At 29.7% G+C, this 20,437-nt stretch overlaps 1 protein-coding gene across 1 annotated transcript; it reads right to left on the reverse strand.

The window, feature by feature from the left end:
* Positions 1–411: 411 nt before the first annotated feature.
* On the reverse strand, positions 412–4,253 carry LOC108321661 (cytokinin hydroxylase-like). Its single transcript, XM_052873248.1, has 5 exons — positions 3,786–4,253; positions 3,399–3,625; positions 3,013–3,254; positions 2,248–2,626; positions 412–1,065 (listed from the first exon to the last, which is right to left on the reverse strand). The coding sequence occupies exons 1-5, from the start codon at positions 4,063–4,065 to the stop codon at positions 646–648; spliced, it is 1,548 nt and encodes a 515-aa protein (XP_052729208.1). The 5' UTR covers positions 4,066–4,253; the 3' UTR covers positions 412–645.
* Between the last annotated feature and the right edge of the window lie 16,184 nt (positions 4,254–20,437).

A 20,437-nucleotide genomic window follows, 5' to 3' on the forward strand; every position in this document is an offset into this window, starting at 1 on the left:
GGTGCGTAGATATAAAAATTGAGCACAATTTATTAGAAGTGAGAAAGAAATGATGGTTGCAATAAAAGAATGATAAAAAGTAAGTAGTGGAAGAAGCAGAATCGAGGCCTGGTGGAAGCAGATGATAAGGTGCCTCAGAAAACAAAACAAAAAAATCCCTTTTAACTCCAAAATGGAGATCCCTACCCTACACTCAACTTGCCTTATTTTTCATTCACCACTTCATCTAAATCACCTCGTTTTTCTTATACATTTATTTATTTATTTTATTCATTTTCACTCAAACCTTTAACTTACTAACAAAAATAATTGATTTAGAAACTTTATCTGAACAGTTCCTCCAATTTCTTTGTCTCTCGTGTTGCATGTGTGAGTGGGAGATTGATCTAAAAACTCAATCGAAGCACGATGAAGAGATAAATACGTGTTCTTTCATTCAAGTTTCTTCTAATTTACATATCCTAATCCTTGCAATCATTATTTCATCTCTATCTCCCGCGATGGTTGTAAAAAAAGTCGAAATAAAAAATTACAAGAATGCTCATCAAGATCAAGATGACCATTGTTATATAGATATAGTATATTATATATATCCGCACCATAAAAGACAAAAACTCTCTTTCATCTCTGAAAATGGAAGATCCCTCATGGCTCCAATGGCGTCAAACAAACCTGAACCCCATATTTGGGCTTGATGGTGAGAACGACGACGGGGGCATGACGGTAATTTTCAGAAATGGTGAAGCTGAACCGAGAAATCAACATGGCTAATATGATCTTAGCTTCCATTAAAGCAAAGGCTTGTCCAACGCAATTTCTAGGACCAGAAGCAAAGGGTAGAAAACGACCAGGAACGAATGACTTCGAACTGAACCTCTCTGGGTTGAACTCGTTTGCATCTTTTCCCCATAGCTTTTCGCTGTGATGAATGGCCAACACAGGGATCCAAATCGACAGCCCCTTTGGGATGTAAAGGTCACCTAGTACTATGTCTTCAAACACCATTCTCGGAAGCACCGATGCTGGAGGATACAACCTCAGTGATTCGTTAATCACCATGTGCAACTGAACAAAAATCAATTAACAACTTTCGTTACTTCATTCTAATAATAATAATAATAATAACTATTATTATTATTATTCTTGTGTTGCCCATCAACCTAAACCAAAATTAATGCTCAATCTTTGACCACCTTTAGGAAAATCTACCATTTAAATATAATAATTACGAGAAAATCTGTAAATTTTCAAGTGGGTAGCTGAGAACCGTGCCATTGAGTTGAGTAGGGTCAACTTATTTTCCTTTTGTGTAAGGTGGCGTTGGATATTTATTTATTTATATATATATATATATATATATATATATATATATATATATATAATATATATATATATTCTAAAATGGTTTTATTTATGATTTAAATTAGTTTTATTTATGGTTTTAACTTGTTTTGAGAAAAATACAAACGAGAAAATGACAGAGATTGAAATTCTTAGCATTCTCTTGGCTCAAAAAAGTATTGCCGTATCGTTATTCAGAAAATGAATGAATTAGCTTGAAACTTTTTGCGCTCTTTGGACACTCTAAAGAGAAAGATAAGCATTATTATAAATATTATTGTTTAAAATAAGAGCAACTACCGGCGCACGGGTGCAAAGATGATGCTTATATAAATTATTTTTTGTTTGTTTGTTTCTTTATGCACATATATTTGGGTTACACTAAAATATTTCTTAGCTGTCCCTTCTGATCGTCGTGCTAATAATAACTCAAAAGCCTAAGAAGTTTATATTAATTAGCCTTTTGGCCAAGAAACTGCGGGCTCAACATGTTCATAAAACTATTTTTTTTTTTCTTTTTTTCATTTTAATAAATTGTATGGACCACCCGATTAAAGTTTTCCTAAAACTGGCTCGTGCTGGGTTTTAAAAGCAACAGTTGTGTAGGCTCTATAAAAAGCAATACTTGACACCACTAAAAGTAAAATTGTATAAAATTCAAAATTAATTAAAAAAAGAAAACAAATTTATTTAAGATACAAATTTGACCAACTTCCGATCCCCTAAAAGTAGCCTAAAATAAGCCTCTCTCTCTTTTTGTGAAATCAAAAAATAGGTTTTTAACCTTCCTCAAAGGTTTAAACTTTAAAGAATGTATATGTATACATATATGCTTTAAATGAAAAAAAAAATGTATTAAAATTAAGATAAAGTTTGTGGTGAAGAAAAAGTGATTTTGGTACTTACAAGAGTGAGCTTGGAGAGGTGATCCAAAGAAGGAATTTCTCCATTGCAGACAGTTCTAACCTCTTCTCGGACTTTGTCCTGCCATGATGTGTTGCTGGCGAGTAACATGACTGTCCAAGTGAGTAAAAGGGCAGTGGTTTCGTGTCCGGCAAAGAAAAATGTTTTGCATTGATCCATCACTAGCTGCAGATTGATGCTGTTTCCATTCCCTTTTTTCTTCTGCATCTCGTTCAGGAGCATACCCAACAGATCATTCCCATAAGAGTTGCTTCTTCCGATCTCCACACAGTCTTTTCTGCTTTGTATGATCTCCATCAGCAGAGTCTCCACCTCCATCTTCAAACACTTTATCTCTCTGTTATACTTGCTTGGGAAAAACCTACACACACAGATGAAAAAGGGTGGGGGACAGGGACAGACAAATGCTTTCAGATAAAACAATAAAGATGGAATAAGACCGACACAACCATAATGCTAACCATGGAATAACAAATATAAATGTGATTATTCACATGCTTCGGGATAAAAAAGCAAGGAATCCAATCCACATTTCTATCTCGTACAGAACCAAACACTGACTGCATGTAGAATTAGAATAGCACAAAGTTAATCTATAATTGTTACAGTTTTCGCGTTTCTAAACGTGCTTTTTTCTTTTTTTTAACTTTTTTTTAACTTTTTGACGAGTTTCCAAACACGCCATGGATCTTTTTGTGAAGAGAAATCAAAAGGGTGGCTTAGAAAAGAGTTTGTGAGGTGAGAAACCTGCTTCCGGGAAAGCAAAGATGACGGCTTGCTTGAGCACAACGACTCTGCAGCAGTGTGAGAAGGTGGAATATTTTCTTCCCTTTCTGATAGCTTGTACCAAACTCAGTCCTAGAGATAATATCTGCAGTGAGTTTAGTCATGTAGTGACCAATCTCCACCTCAGTTTGGCCACACTCTGACGCAATTTTGAGTGATTGGAGCATCTCCTTAGTGCATTCCACCATGTGTGCAGCATAGCTCTGGAGATATTTTTGGACAAGAACCATTTGTAACCGTTAGTACAACCCAAAGAAACAAAGAGACAATCCATGATACCCCAGAATTCGAAAAAGATGAAAAGGGTAGACTCGAAAACAGTAAAAATTTTACAAGAGTATCGATACCTTAAGTCTGTCTCCCATGAATGCAGGGGCAACGATGTGACGTTGGTGGTACCAATCTTCGCCATTTGCCATCAACAGTCCTTGCCCAATGAAATTCTTTGAACCCTGCCTTTGCTGCCAGGATTTCCCAGATACCGTACTGTATTTTGAAAGGAACTCTTTGATCAATTCGGTCTCAGTGAGACAAAGCCTCGGTTCTGTTCCATTCCAATATAGAAACCTCTTTCCTACACAGTCAAATCACCGGTTTTACCTTACACGTCCAGTTAACTTAATTAATTACATAACAGAGAGATCATATATATAGTATGAGTTTGATTAATATTATTATGTTCACATACATATACATACATATGTATATGTGTATATGTTTATGTATGTACATACCAAATTGGATAGACCAAAGCAAGAAATGTGGGAGAAGACGACCAACAATGTCGTGGCTTATGGTTTTCATGTCTTGGGAGGTTGTTTTGGAGACAAGGGAAGCCATGTCCAAGATGTTGCCTGTGAAGAAACTAGGTTTGGGGCCACGGACACCTTGCATCTCCATGATCTTTTTTATGCGTAGAGGGGTGAACCAGTAACACGAGAGGTTGTCGTAGAGGAGTTTAAGTAGGAGAATAGGGAGTATGAGCAAAAGGGGTGTGAGGACCACCATAGCCATGGTGGTAATATACGAGGATATGTTGATGTTGCTGATGATGTTGTTGTTGGGTTGAGAAATGAGAAGTAAAAGGGTGGTTATTGTGTGAGATGGTTATGGCTATTTGATGGGAATTTGATGCGTGACTCAACCTATATATATAGTGGGAATTTCATTTGATGGGGATCTCTTTCATTTCTTTCATTTTATATATACTAAACTCCTACTGCTGAAGACTACAGTTTTGGTTTAGTGCTTATATATGCCAATGTTTTTGTTGCCGATCAATACAATCATCTTCTTTCCAAATTCAACAGAATTTATTCCCATAATTCTACCACAGTTTTCTCACAAACTTGCCACCATTTCTAGAACACGACGTGGATGTTTAGTTATTTTTCTGAAAACCAATCATCTTTCTTCTTATAAATTCTAAGGACGGTGAGGTATATGTCCATAGAAATTAATGGAATATCTTATCCCAAACAATGTTGTTTGAACATGGACACTCATAAAATATAACAACGTGTGGGAAAACAATTCAGTGTGTGTTTATGGACTAACTTTCATACCAAAAGATCCATTTTGGAGTATTTATGAGATTATGTAGGAATAAAGTTTAGAATAAGGTCATATGTGTGAATGTGTTTTTTTTCAATAACGCCCTCGTACATATCATAAAAATCAATAAATTTATCCTATGATGAGTTGGCAATATTTTTCAGCATGTTTCTGAATATGAAAAAAAGAAGAGATAAAATTCACTTAGGTGAATAAAAATAATTAAATTTAATAATTTATATATTTTTATGTATTATAATTAGGAATAATAAAGTGGGTCAAGTTCAAAGGTCGTTCAGTCTAATCCTAATTTAGTAAAAGATGTTAATAATATAAGTCCGTTGATCCGCTCTCTCGTTGACAGATCAAGACTTCAAAAACAGTACTAGTCATTATATCAATAAATATAATTCATATATATAATTTTTTTTTTATTAAGAGAGTAATAAGTTAAGCACTCTCTAACTTATTGTCAAAATGTAACTTTCTCTAATTTAAAATATAACAGAAAAATTTAATGATTCTATTGTACATGGTTTACTTATTGTAACAAAGATAATTAATATATAATTTAATAATATCCTGTTAATTCATTCTATTTTGTTTTAAAAAATGTGAAATTATGAAAGACGTATTTTAAAGTAATTGTTATCAAATTATAATTTTTCCATACACGACTAATTGTAGTTTTTTTTACCCTTTCATTATATTAAATATTTTTTCTCAAATCTCTCGTAAATCATAGTCACGAGTCTACCAAATAACAGTCACGAGAACCAAACAAAAAGTAAAAAATAAACTATTGTCATATAGTTTTAAATATACTACATTAGATGAAAATCCATAAAAAAAAATTGAAGAATGCGTGGAGGGTATGTAGTAAACTACCAACCTTTTTTCCTTTACAAGAAATATGGAGCTAATTAATTATTAGATAAAATGTTGAAATGAAATATATGTCGTTAAGTACAATGTATATTATCCAGAGATATAGGGTTCATGAAAATTCATTAGTCTTCTCACTGAGCTGTGTGATTATGAAACTGATTTGTATCATTTAACAGAAAACATGTATGATTGTTTAAAGCTTGTGCTCTTGTACCCTGTCCTACGCATAATAATAACTAAACAAAACAGGAGTTGAAGAGAACAGCAAGAACAACATCGACATAATTCACCTAACATTAACAAAAGGAGTACATTAAAATGTCCTTTTTTTCATGTCATAGTACACCGGTTATGTTTTGTTTGTATTGTGATTGAATTTGAGGTCAAAGAAATATTGATAAGAAATATGAAGGATAAAAAGTAGATGATAAATATAGTAAGTATGATGTCTTATTTAGAGAGGTGGAGATAATAAGGAGTAGAAAAGTGGAAGAATTTTTTCATAATTTTTTTTTGTGAATTTTTTTTATACTCTTTAATTTTATTATTTTTACTTAATGTATGTTTTTTTTTTTTATGGAAGTCATCGGAAAGAGATTATAATATTAAGTTTAGAAATTTATTTTCTTGTATAATATTTAAATTTATCATTTATATTCAATGTAGAAATTAAATTTATATTTGAATTATTCGATTTTTTTTTTACGTTTTTAGGAAAAAATTAATTCATTATTATAGATCTAGGCAATTTTTTTAGTTTACGTAAATGGGCAAGTCGTGCAGCCCCCACACGACTTTAAATGAAAAAGTTGTGCAGGGGTGCACGACTTGTACACTGTCACACCAAAAAAGGTGAAATTGTGTACTCCACACGTTTTCAAACACTGATAATCGATTACGAACATCTATAATCGATTACACATTGTTAAAGTTGTGTAGGGAGGTCACGACTTTACTGGTAACCAATTATCAGTGCTGAAATTTGAATAAAAGGTCTAGTAATAGATTAGAATGTTCTCGTAATCGATTATCAGAGGAAAAAAAGGTTAAAACTAAGTTAAAATATGAATTACATTAATTACATTGATGGAAATTCAAATTAGGAAAGAGATTTGTGCATAAAAAAGTTATCATGTTTGCTTTATACTCATCATAAATTTGATTAATTGTTTTCTTTATACTGAATTAAATACTCATGTTTCTTTTATACTCATCATAAATTCGATCAATTGTTTTTTTTATACTCAATTAAATAATTTATACAAAATTTAAATCATTTACACTCATGTTTCCTTTATATTCATCATAAATTAATCAATTGTTTCCTTTATACTGAATTTAAATCCTTTATACTAATCATAAATTGGATCAATTATTTCCTTAATCCTGAATTAAATAATTTATACTTAATTTAAATAATTCACACTCATATTTGATATTAAATACTTATGTTTCCTTTATACTCGTTATGGATTAATTGTTTCCTCTATACTCAAGGAAATAATTTATACTGAATTTAAATAATTTACAATCATATTTAATTGATCCAATTTATAATGAGTGTATATGACAACTTTTTTATGCAAAAATCTCTTTGGTAATTTGTATGGATGTACTAGTTGTCCGTTCATGTAAATAAAAAAAAATTGTCTAAATTCGTAATAACAATTTAATTTTTATCCAAAAACGTAAAAAAAACCAATTATTCTTAAAATTTATATCTTAAATTTTTACTATAAAATTTATTATTTGACAAATGAGTAACTTTATTGTTTTTGTTTTAGAAACATTTATAACATGTTTAAAAAATTCAGAATAAGTTAATTTTTCTTCCCTTTTAGTTTAAATATATAGAAGGAATTCGAATATGTTATGGCAGTTTATTAAATTATAAATTATTACTGGTATGACTTTTAAAATAATTATTAGTATAAAATTCTACAAATTAATTGTACATTATATTTTAAAATTTGGTGATAGTTTAAAATTGTTTTCTTTCTTTTCTTTTTTTTCTCTCTCTCAACTCAAGAAAAAAAGTACAAATTTGATATAAGTCTTCCTTTCATTTCTTTATACTCTATTTTAATTCATATAAAATTATTACTGTAAAGAATAAAATAAAATGCACCCACTTCCACTATCAGCTCCAGTCAATTTTTTTTATATTATTTGAAACAATGCATTGGTCAAAGAGGGGATCTTCTACATGTCTCCACCTTTATCCTCATTTTTGTTTGGATGGTAAAAAAAGAAAGTAATAAAAAATAATAATAAGAATGGAAAATAAAGTAAACAAATTGTAAAATTAATTAATTTTTTATTAATAATTTATTTATTATTTTTTTAGTTTTACTGTAATAATAAAAGAAATATTTATAATCAGTTTTACAATTATTTTTTATTCTACATTTTGTTTTATTTTACACTTATTTCATTCTACAAATATTTATTTTATTTTATTAATGATTTAGTTTTATTCTACCCTTATATATTCAAACAATTACAATTTGGATCACAATGAGTTTATTTTCAAACAATTATTATCATGTTTAAACAATAACACTACTTGCTGAATTTGTGATTTAAGATCGAAACGAGAAAGATGGTACATCCTAAAACTTTTATCCTTTACTTGATGCTTAATTACTCAAGCATTAAAATAGTTTTTATTTTTTTTTCATAATTTCTTTACCGTAAGTTTTAAACTAATATAATGTATTAACACGGTAACAACATGTGTTAACTTTTGGCTTATTTTATTAAGTAAAAATCGGTGTTAATTAATCAATAGCGATAATCCATTGTATCTCTGTGTGACTTAGCAAATTATTTTTAGTTTATTAAAAATATTAGTATGAATGAGGGAAACGAAGATGATTAAAAAATAATGTTTGAGTAAAAGAGAATAAATATGGATGAAGGACACGGGTGTGGATAAAAAAAAAATGAATGAATAAAAGAGACGAGTGTGAATGAAAAATATAAATGTAAAAGTATTTATACAGAAAATAAGGGAGAAACATTGTTAAAGAGAATATTTATTATTTTTAAATTTGAATATTTAGATTAAAAATAATCTATTCATGAATTCTTATTTATGGTAAGAAAAGTGTATAATTTCATAACATATAAATTAACGTTAATTAACACTAATTTAAATAATATTGAAAATATATTATTTTAATATTTGTCTAATAAACAATAACTTAAATAAATAATAAAATAAATAAAATTAACATCACTTAACATGTTAACTTAAATAAATATAAATTAAAAGTAAATGAGATTAACATATACTAATATTTTTTATTTGTAATATTTATTTTAATTAGAATTCAATGTTAGTATGACACTAATTAACACAAATAATTTTTTTTAATTTGAAACATTTAAAATAGTTAAGATCATCTTATTTTGGTTAAACCGACTCTATTAATGTTTAACATTAAGTATACTCTATTATTATCATATAAATAAATATTGATCAAATACTAACACAAATAAATTAATGAGAAGGAAGATAAAAATTATTTTTTTTAAATATGAATGGATTGACTGATGATGATTTTTTTAATATAATAAAGAATTTGTATTTTTCCTAATATATAAGTTTAAAATATGAAATTATTTTCGTGAAGGAAATCAGGGTTTTACTATTATCCATCCATGGTATTACTTAGTTTTTTTTATATATATTAATTTGTTTTTCCTTATATGTGGAATGCAACTTTATCATGAATTTTGTATAGTTCTTCATTTTTTTTAATACAAATTATTATGTTTAGCATAGTCTTGGTTAAGTAAACTCTATCAACAATTAGATCATTGAAAATAATCTTACAATTTTTTAAAATTAATATTTTACATTGTGTTAGAGTGGACTAAACTAACTCTTATAACATAAACTAATATTTTTGTATCGGTAAATAATAAAAACGGAAAATGAAAGAGTCATCATTGCTAATAATTTTTTGCTAAAAAGGTCCTAACATCTAGCTATTTCATGAACCAATCATGCATTAGATATGTCTTTTTTTTCTGGTTTCAAACTAGCATATACCTCATAAATATACCTCATAAATCTAGCAAATCATTGTACCTATATGCATAGAAAAGCAAAATAATATTCCACTAAACACGAAAAGTAAGAGATTTATCTTTAGAAATTTTATTTTTCTTTTATTTTAAGTACGATATAGTAACGTTAAACCAAACAACGTCATTGTATACCACAAACAATTTAAATCCGTTTTCCACTATTGAATCTCAAATCAAACCACACATTATATTTGTATTTTTTTTTCTTAGACTCATAAAATATCATAACCCTAAATTGTATGTTTATAATATCTCAAACAAATATAAAAAAAAAATCAATTTGGTTTGATTTATGTTTGATATGTTAGTAAAATCAAACTTAATTTTCAATTTGGATGACATATAAAAAGAATCAAACCAAAGTATAGTGTGAAAACCCTTACAAAATAGGCATATAGTTGAACCTAAAACACACGTGCTTATAACAATCAATAAAATATAAATATCTAATGCTAAAACATATGTTATACAGTCAATAATATATAAAATTCATAGCAGGTATATTATATAAATATATTAAAAAAAATAAATCTTTATTATTTTGTCTTACTTTCATACTATCATAAGTAATATTATTTTCTTCTGATGTGATAACATCAATTTACACATCACACATAAGTTTGATTTAATAATTTAGTATATTAACATAATATATCACAACATTCTCACTTTAAATAACATCATAAGAATTTATTTATGAAACACTTCTATCTTTCAAGAATATTCGATTTTATCTTAATGATTTATGCTAATTTATTACACATAGTATCTTTTAAAAGAATCATACTAGAATATCTCATCAGAGACTAAAACTTGGATTAAAATAACTTGTTGTCCCTACTTTATAATAGACTTATGAACAAGTTTTCTTTACTTAAACGAACTTCTCAACAAATGAATATTAATAATTCATCATTTTCTTATACAAGGGTAAGTTCATGTACCTCGGTAACAACCCACTATACAAACTTTTTTTAACTTCACTACCTCATGCTTTAATTTATATAATCCAACTATATGAATGTTGAAAGTCCCATAACAACTAGAGATATGATCAAATTATAATATATAAGTGAGGTGCAAACCTCACCTTACAAGTTGGTTTTGTGAGTTGAGTTAGGTTTTAAACCCACTCTCAATATGGTATTAGAGGAAAATTAATTCTACCTTAGAATTTTAACTAGTACTTTGAATTTAGAATAGCTTCTTGAACTTAAACCAATGTTAGACGACAAATAAAATAAATAAGATAAGAATTGTAAGTAATTTAATGAACACAAAATTTACTTAGTTGAATACTTAAAGACGAGAGTTATATTTTTTACATAAAAAATAAAAAATAAATAAAATATAATATATAAAAATAATTAAATACGAGTCATATAAACTATTTCATTAAATAAAATTGATTTTTTTCGAAATGCAAATAAAATCATACTAATTAATATATGTATATAATTAAGGGAAAATAGTTTAATAAGATAAAAAAAATAGAAATAACTTATCTTACAAAAGTTAAAATGATAATCCAAAATGTTGAGAGATGAAAATTAAAATAAATATAACATTTACCATAGAAAATAAAAGTATATTTAGAAAGATGTGGAGAGTAGGATATTTGTCTGTTTTGGGCGGGAATGTTGTTGGATTTGTAGATCTTAAATTGACATGAAAATGGTTAAAGCAGTTTTGAATATATGAGAAAGGCTGTTTTGAACCGTTGATTGAACCAATGAGAGAGATAGGTACAATGAGATGAGCCTGCATGCCAGCATGTGATGCAGCCTTTGTCTCCAATCTCATGTTACCTTCCTTTTTTAACCTAATTTTCTCTTCCTAAAATCTACTCACAAAATTAAGTTGACTTCGTTAAAAAAAATAAAAAGCCTGTAGCTGTCAGTTATTAGTTGGGACACCAGATTCAACACAAAGAACCCTTTAATTTACTGCTTCTTCTGCTAGACAGACACCATCTGATCTCACTCAGGAAAACAACATTTTCAACACATCATTCAATGCCAGTAAATATCTAGTTATTACTAATTTTAACCTCTGCGTATGTCTAATGTAGTAATAATCTAATGCTTTTCTCAATACCCTGTAATATTACTGTGTATAAAAAACTTGCAATGCTTTTCTGAATACACAGGTTGCCTGCCCTTCGCTTTACAACTCATCACCAACTACCCTTTCATCACTATATATATATATATTTTGCAAACTATAATTAGGGTATTAAGAAGGCCTAGGACTTTCAACACACCCACTTATATATATCTCGAATGTGGGACTAGATATTAATGGTGGTCCGACAACGGTCTGATAGCGGGTGAAACAATATGTTCGACAAACATATCGTTAGGATATGCTCTAATCATGACTCTGATACCATGTTAGAAGTGGACTTTAAGTCTAACTTAACCTCACAAAACCGGCTTGTAGGGTGAGGTTTGCACCCACTTATAAACTTTGAATTGACCTTATTTCTAGTCAATGTGAGATTTCCAAGCCGGTTTTGTGGGGTTGAGTTAGGCTTAAAGTTCACTTATAACATGGTATCAGAACCATGGTTAGAGCTTATCCTAATGATAATTTGTTGTTTGTTGGGCATATTGTTCCACTCGCTATCGGGTCATTATCGGATCACCCATTAAAAATGTTTAATCTCACGCTCGATATATATATACTTCGGCGTGAGGGGGTGTATTGGAAGTCCCACATTAATTAGATATAAGGTCAATTCATAGTTTATAAGTGGGTGCAAACCTTACCCTACAAGATGGTTTTGTGGGGTTGAATTAGGCTTAAAGTCCACTTCTATCATAGGGTATATTTCTTTTATCATCATAAAAAAAAACTTTAATAAATCTACTCATTTTTGTGTTGGAGGTTAAGTGTGAGTCTAAGTCTTATATTAAGTAAAAATGAAAAAATAAAATGTTATATAAGGTTAAAGATCTATTTGTTGAAAGTCTCATATTGATTAAAGATAAGACCAATTTATAGTTTATAAATGGGGGTAAATCTCACTTTATAAGCCGGTTTTGTGACCTAAGTTAGGTTTAAAGTCCATTTTTTAACATGATATCAGAGTCAAGTAATAGTCCATTATAGCGAGATTTGTGTGAACATATTGTTTCATCCCTTATCAGACCGATTTCGAACGATTTATTAATATTTAATCTCACACTCTCACTTTATAAACTGGTCTAATTTCTTCTTTGATAGATCCAACACTTTATCCTATTTAAATAGAACTTTTGCTGTCTAATTTTCATATATTCCTTTCATATTATATATATATATATGTGGGTTCCATTTAGTAACAAACTCTGAGTACTTAAAAAAATGTGTTTAGAATCAAAATTAAATGCTCGGTTTAGGATGAGTTATTTTTCTGTCTTCTTACACGAACATAGTATGAGGGAGATGATTGCAAAATTTATTATCTATATATCTTCAAATGGTTATGAACTTATTTGCTTTGTTTTAATCTCTAGGGACTGTCCTGATATTTGTAATATTCAATAACTGCAGAAAATTTAGATCCTTCGTACTTGTCTTTTCACAGAACATAAAAGCAATTTCATAATTTACCAGTAGCGCCCTTAAAAAGTCGATACCCAACGGAAAAAAAAATGCTTTTTGATAGGACAGAAATGATTCTAAAAGCACACTATAGAAAGTTAGTTAAACGGAATATATAACAGTCAGAATATATACATGAACAATATTTTTTTAGTGAAAAGTAAAAAAGCAAAGAAAAGCTAGGACCAGATGTGAAAGCTTAAAGAATTCTGATGATGCACAAAGGATGTGTAAACAGCTTTAGTATCAAGAATTGTATATGGATATATACTTGTACTTATATATATATAAAAATTTTACACTCCAAGGAAATATATTAAAGTGATATAATTTAAAAAAATCTATTTAGTTTTATTAACATAAATTGATTGAAAAATATCATAAAATATATTTATTGATGTAAATTCATATATTAATTAATAATATATGTGATCGACTTATAATGTATTTATAAAATATTTGATATATTATATTGTTGTTATTATTTTATTAATTATCATATATAATATAATTTATTATATTTGTTAGTATTATTTGATATTTTTTTAATATTATCAGTTTTTACTTAAAAATTAGAAATCTATAAATATATATAATATTTTAACCGAGAATACACACTCACTTATACTTATTATTTTATTAAAAAGATTAAAACTTTTTTATTAATTTGAATATCGAAATTTTTTTTACTTATTAGTTTGAATATCTAAAATTTTTGTATGGATGGATCTTTTCGTAAAATAACAGTAGATCGGACTCTTCAATCCATTCAAATGGTATCCTTGGTCTATGCTCAGAACAATTTCCAATTTGAATAGTACCTAACTAAACCTATTTTCAATTTATACCAGACAGAAAATTAATTACATATTGAATAATTAAATAAAATAATTCCATCTTTATAAACATTTTTATATTTTATCAATTAATTAGAAAAACGTCATACACAACTATTTTAAGAATCTTATTATGCATGCCAGTCTAAGATTGGACGACAATATTTTTTATACAATGCAAGTGTGATTAAATCAAATTTATAGCAAAAAGAGAGAAAAAAAAAACAATGTTTGGAAAACTGTGTTTCTTTCCATGGCTTTCTGTCAAAAGGTTATCTATAACATTAGAAGGTGGAACCTTTGGAGGCCCTTTGTTCTAAAGAGGAAGATGCCTTTGACATTGTGTGTACTGAAACTGGCATATTAATCCAACAATGAAAGGAAAGAGTGTTCAGATAAAGAGAAAACTTTTTGTATGGTTAATTCAAGTTACCTAATAAGAATAAAGTATATAACTTTAACATGATTATTCTCTATATATACCAGAAGAATATCTAGCAATTCATGGCTTATATAAAAATATATAATAAAAAAAAAACAAAAAAAACTGTGCCACTTGAATGCATGCGTTGACTGGTTGACTCCTCTTGCAGTTTTATGTATATACATTTTAATGAATAAATTTCAAGAACACCAAAATTCATCATCCTTACAATATAAAAGCTTTAACATATATACTCTCATTTGAAATCACATATTATTTGCTTTAAAGATCAAAATTCCACGTTACGGAACAAAAAGTGAAAACGGAGAATCAACCTATTAGGAGATTATGCTTTTCTTTTTTAGTTCTGAAAAGCAATTATAAAATTACCCAAAGTCTTCATTTGAAGTAGATCGCAATGACTATAACAAGAAACTCGTTTTTTTGCACATGATGATGAGTCAACGTTGAAAAACATTGTATATATTTAGAATTACTTTTGATCGCACCGTTGGAGTCTATGAACTACGAACCTAGTCTAGCTACCCATAGAAAATCTCCATGGAACCCAACCGAAAGCTTAAAACTTTTTCAAGTCCTTAATCTTAAGGATCAATAACTTAATAATGTGTTTATAGAAAGAAAATGATCAAGCAGAATCCAGTGCAAGAATCTAACACAGTTTTGGCTTTGGATATGTTCTATAGATGAAGATGCGATGCACTAAAAAAGGTTGGTGATTGGCATGACCGTGCGTGATTATAGTAAATTTGAACGTTAAGATGGTAATTAATTAAATTAAACAAAGTATCTTCATTGGATTTGATGAAAAAGGATTTGTAGTAAAATGTCATCCTTGGCGGAAAGGACTCGTGGAAGAGAATCAAAATGTTCTAATAATTAAAAAAGCAGCAAGTTTTTTCATGGTTATAAAAGTGAGAAGTTGTTGTTGACCAAAGACCAAAAACCGAAAACCTAGTTGCATATAGGCTTTTGTATGTTCATACATTTTTTTCTCAGAACGATTTTTCGAAGGACGAAGATGGTAGGGACATGTTAATATTCCCATGTGCCAGAATTCAAATAACAATGGAGATTAATCATAGTATAGATGCCCTTGTACGTTTAGGATTGGAGAAAGCATATGTACAATCTATCGGTGGATGTTTTGCTTCGTAGCTTCCTTTTTCTCCCATCATTCAAATGGAAAGACAAATTAGAAAACAGTTTCGTTCCCAAAACTGAACATGTCGAAATCTTCCTAGGATCTTAGATGATGCACAGGTCAGTTATTTTTCATGGGAAAGAAACATTGAAGAGACGTTTTTATTCCTTTCCAGAGGAACAATGTTGCTACATCTTCGAACATATGCTTACTGTTCGACCCGTTTAAGGTTAAATCAAAAACCGAATTTGCGTTTAAGATTGAAAAGATTTACTCAGATAACCACGACTAACAAGTCCTTGCATACGATTTTGACGGTTGGATACAAATAAAGTCTCATATTAGATAAAACAAGATATAAACATGTAACATGGATTTATATACACATAAGATACAACTCTTAATAAGAGATTTTTTGAAATAGTATCAAAAATAAATCTGTAAGACCTTGACTCAAAACGGATAATATCTTACCAGTGTCAAACCAACACATTCAAATCTTTACTCTCAAAATATTATATTATTTTAACTTGATCAAAATTTTCATTTCACTACCTTATATACAAATCTCTACTTTATGAGTTTAGTCTATTGTAAACTAAACTTTACTTTTTCAAAAAGTGACAACTTTGAGCTTCCAACACAGTAGAGAAATTTTCTACACAAACAAGCAAATTCTTGTTTTGGAGGATTATAGCGTTTCAGGAGTTATGATTCCAAAAATGTTTCATGGAAGTGAATGTAACTAATTAGGTGATTGATCTTAGTATATTATTATAAGCTTATAGTATATGAGACCCGTATCTATAACTTCTTAACAGGACAAATGTACTAGATGAGTTCCAATTCTTTCAAGGGGATTAAGACAGTAATTCATTTTTTTTTTAAGAATGAAAGAGTAAATATAAATTTTAAAATCATAATTGGTTCGGTTTATTATACATTGAAGAATTATCACAGCAATTCAATTTTTGGAAGAAATAAATAAATAAATAAGGATTTTAAAATCATATTCGTTCGTTTTATTATACCTTCTAAGAGGATTAAGACAATAATTCAATTTTTGATAAAAAAGAAAACAAGTAAACATAGATTTTAAAATCATTATTCGTTCGTTTAATTATATTAAGACCGCAATTCAATTTTTGGAAGAAAAAAAAAGTAAAACTAAATTTTAAAATCATAATTCGTTCGTTTAATTCAATTTTTGGTAGAAAAAAAAGTAACTATAGATTTTAAAGTCATAATTCGTTCGTTTTATTATACACATTCTACCTCTTTAAGAGTAATATATAAATATATATATATATATATATATATATATATATATATATATATATATATATATATATATATATATATATATATATATATATATATATATATATATATATATATATATAACATCCCAAAAATACAGTTTAAAATCATATACGAGAATCATCACATATTAATAATACTATAGATCAGTTCTACACAGAACGAGATACGATTATGGCCGAACGGCCTTACATAATAGCAGGGAATTTAAACTAACACTAGCTATCACTAGACCGAACGTTTTTCAAAATATACTAATACGGCATGGTCTTTACAAAAGATAAAGCCAACACCAGACCGAACGCTCTGAAGGTTCGGCGTTCACTTCCGTTGTATCTTCCAATACTTCTTCCAGCAGCTCTTCTCCTTCTGCTCACATCCACACGGATGATCATTGCAACAGGACAACGACAGGACGTACAACACACAGACAAAAATGATAAACAGGGTAAGCTTATGTAATTTAATTTGTTCAATAACAACATACAACATTCATAATTTAACCAACAACACCCAAATCATCATTCATACTTCAATGCATGCAAATAACGACCACTTAACTCTGACTGTCCGGACTGTATGAATCTTATGTAGCTACGACGTTCGTGCACCCGGGTGATGTAGTAACTGGAATACCCTCAACGGCTGTCACCCGATGTTGATCCATTCCGTCCAAGTTAACCTTATGGACTAGAACCTCCTGCCATTCCCACACGTGACTTACTCCTCTCTACATGAAAACGAGTAATCATGGAATATCAGGATGAACGCCAGCTAAGCTTTGCCCACATTCATACTTTACCAATCAATAACCATTTTCTGAGATATTCCTCCCTGGAATACTCATTCGTAACCAAATTATTTCATCCACATCACATTTCAAATTCTCTCATACTTTATCATCCATAATTTCAAATGAAATAAGATCATGCGTTCTTATCATAGCCCAAGTACGACTGGAGTAACGCTTCTTAGAAACTAACATGACTGAGCGCTACTCATCCACTTAACTAAACAGACCCCCAAGAGTTCAAACCGGATGCCACGAAGCCTAGGCCGAGTACTAAAACTCTAGGCCGAACACCTTTTAAAGACCAACACTGTTAGACACACAATACTAATACTAATGAGAAACTATGAGTAAAGAACGCTATCGAGTTTGAATGAAGACTCTTATTCTAAAAACGGTAATAATATGTATATAATATAAATCAAGACCCAACGCTTGGTTTAAGACCGAGCCCTATGAAAACCGAACATTATTGAACGAGTGTTGGTCCAAGACCAAGTGCTTATCAGAAACGAGCACTACTGAGACTGAACGCTTGGGGTATATATATATATATATATACAATTGAGCCACCACTTATTCTGAATGAAAAGAACGATAATGTCTATGACCTTAAGGAGTATATAACACATTAACTAAACTGTTTAGGAAGTCTAAAGAAGAACTACACTTAGGCCGAACACTCATTCATACATTTCTAATATTATAACACACTCGTTATTTCCGTAATTCCTTGTATAAGAGAACCTAATATAGACGGACGCTGGACCAGATTACCACATTTACTCAGAATACTACAGTTGACGATCAATCCTTATCTCAACCCAATTCACCACATGCATCATTCATCCATCCACACGACCAAACAAGCAGTACACACATATCTCATACTCATCAAATAATCAAACCACGTATCATGCAAACATACCAACGTTCAAACAAGAATTTAATCAAATTATATAAGCTTCCCTTACCTCTATACGTAATCGAACGCTCAACTATGCAGAATTAGAGCTCCCTACTACCAAAGACTTAACGTTCGACGGCCACGTTTTAAGAAAACTAAACCACACAGAAAACCAGAAACGCTCAGAATAATACTACCCACTCAGGCGACCAGAAATAGAAGGTTGCATGCGAGTCTAAACGAACATGCTTGAAGAGAAGGAAACTCACCAGCTCAGAATTACAAACCTATTGGTTTAAACGGAAGCTCTTGACGCCGAGAGTGTTCCAGCGGTGCCTGAGAGGTGATCGGAAGAAGGAAAAGTGAGGTTTTCTTAGAGAGAAGGTAGATATTTTAGAGAGAAGGAGGAGAAAATGGTTTCAGCAGTTTGGAGAAGAAGGAAGACATGCAGAGAAGTGGCACAACATTTTGAAATTTGGCCTTAAATACTGGCGTCACCCAAAACGAACAGCCACTCTCCTGCAGCCACCTGTTTTCCACTAACTAAGACGCTCATTCTCTTCTTGGCACATGGATCCCACTACTTGGGGTTTTGGGTGCGTTTTAATGGGGTCGGACATATATAGGGGTTTGCTAACGGGCGTACGCATGTTTTTCAGTTGGTAAATTTTAGCAATGTGTACCGGGTTTTAGTAGACAAAAATACCCTTATATATCATGGATTCTAAGTTTTAAGCTTAATGGTATTTTAATAATTTCATTCTCAAAACTAAAAAAAACAAGAAATTCTCAAACTCTTACTCACCTCCCTCATTCCTCTCAACCCTTTCTCTTTCATCTCTCTCACTCTACTGTAGCCCCAAGTGAAAAAGTCAGAAACATTCGTTGTTAAACAATTTTTCTTTGTAAAGAGTTGAGTCATTGACATATTCGCCTTCAAGCAAAAGTTTATTCAAGATCTCTTCAATTTCATCATCTTCACTAACCTTTCTAATTTCATCATATGCAGATGTTGAATCATCATCTCTAAAAAAACCCTCTAGGCCAATTACCAATTCTTTCATATGTCATTATGCTTGTGAAAATTAGATAAGACACAAATTATAAAATGAAAACTCGTTATAAAATCATTTATTTAAGAAATTGTTTAACCGCGAGTGTTTCTGATTTTTTTTCAGGCCAATTACCAATTTCTTTGGATGTCAGTATGCTTGTGAAAATTATATAAAATTAGATAAGACAAAAATTATAAAATGAAAACTCATTATAAAATCATTTTTTTGTAAGAAATTGTTTAACAGCGAGTGTTTTTTATTTTTTCAAGGCCAATTACCAATTCCTTCATATGTCATTATGCTTGTGAAAATTAGATAAAATTAGATAAGACAAAAATTATAAAATGAAAACTCATTATAAAATCATTTTTTGTAAGAAATTGTTTAACCGCGAGTGTTTCTGATTTTTTTTCGGTTGGGGCTACGACAGAGAAAATGTTGGAATGAGAGAGATAAAAAAGAAAGGATTGAGAGGAATGAGAGAGGTGAGTAAGGGTTTGGGGTTTCTTTTTTTTTAGTTTTAAGAATGAAAATTATTAAAGTACCCTTAACCTTAAAACTTAGAATCCATGATATATAAGGGTATTTTTGTCCACTAAAACCCGGTACATATTGTTAAAATGTACCAACTGAAAAACAGGCATACGCGCGTTAGCAAACCCCATATATATACATATATATATATATATATATATATATATATATATATATTAGTGTTGTCAAAATGGGTTGTAACCCGCGAGCCAAGCCGGCCCACCACA

The sequence above is a fragment of the Vigna angularis genome, chromosome 2, assembly GCF_016808095.1.
Source record: "Vigna angularis cultivar LongXiaoDou No.4 chromosome 2, ASM1680809v1, whole genome shotgun sequence".
NCBI classification, from domain to species: domain Eukaryota; kingdom Viridiplantae; phylum Streptophyta; class Magnoliopsida; order Fabales; family Fabaceae; genus Vigna; species Vigna angularis.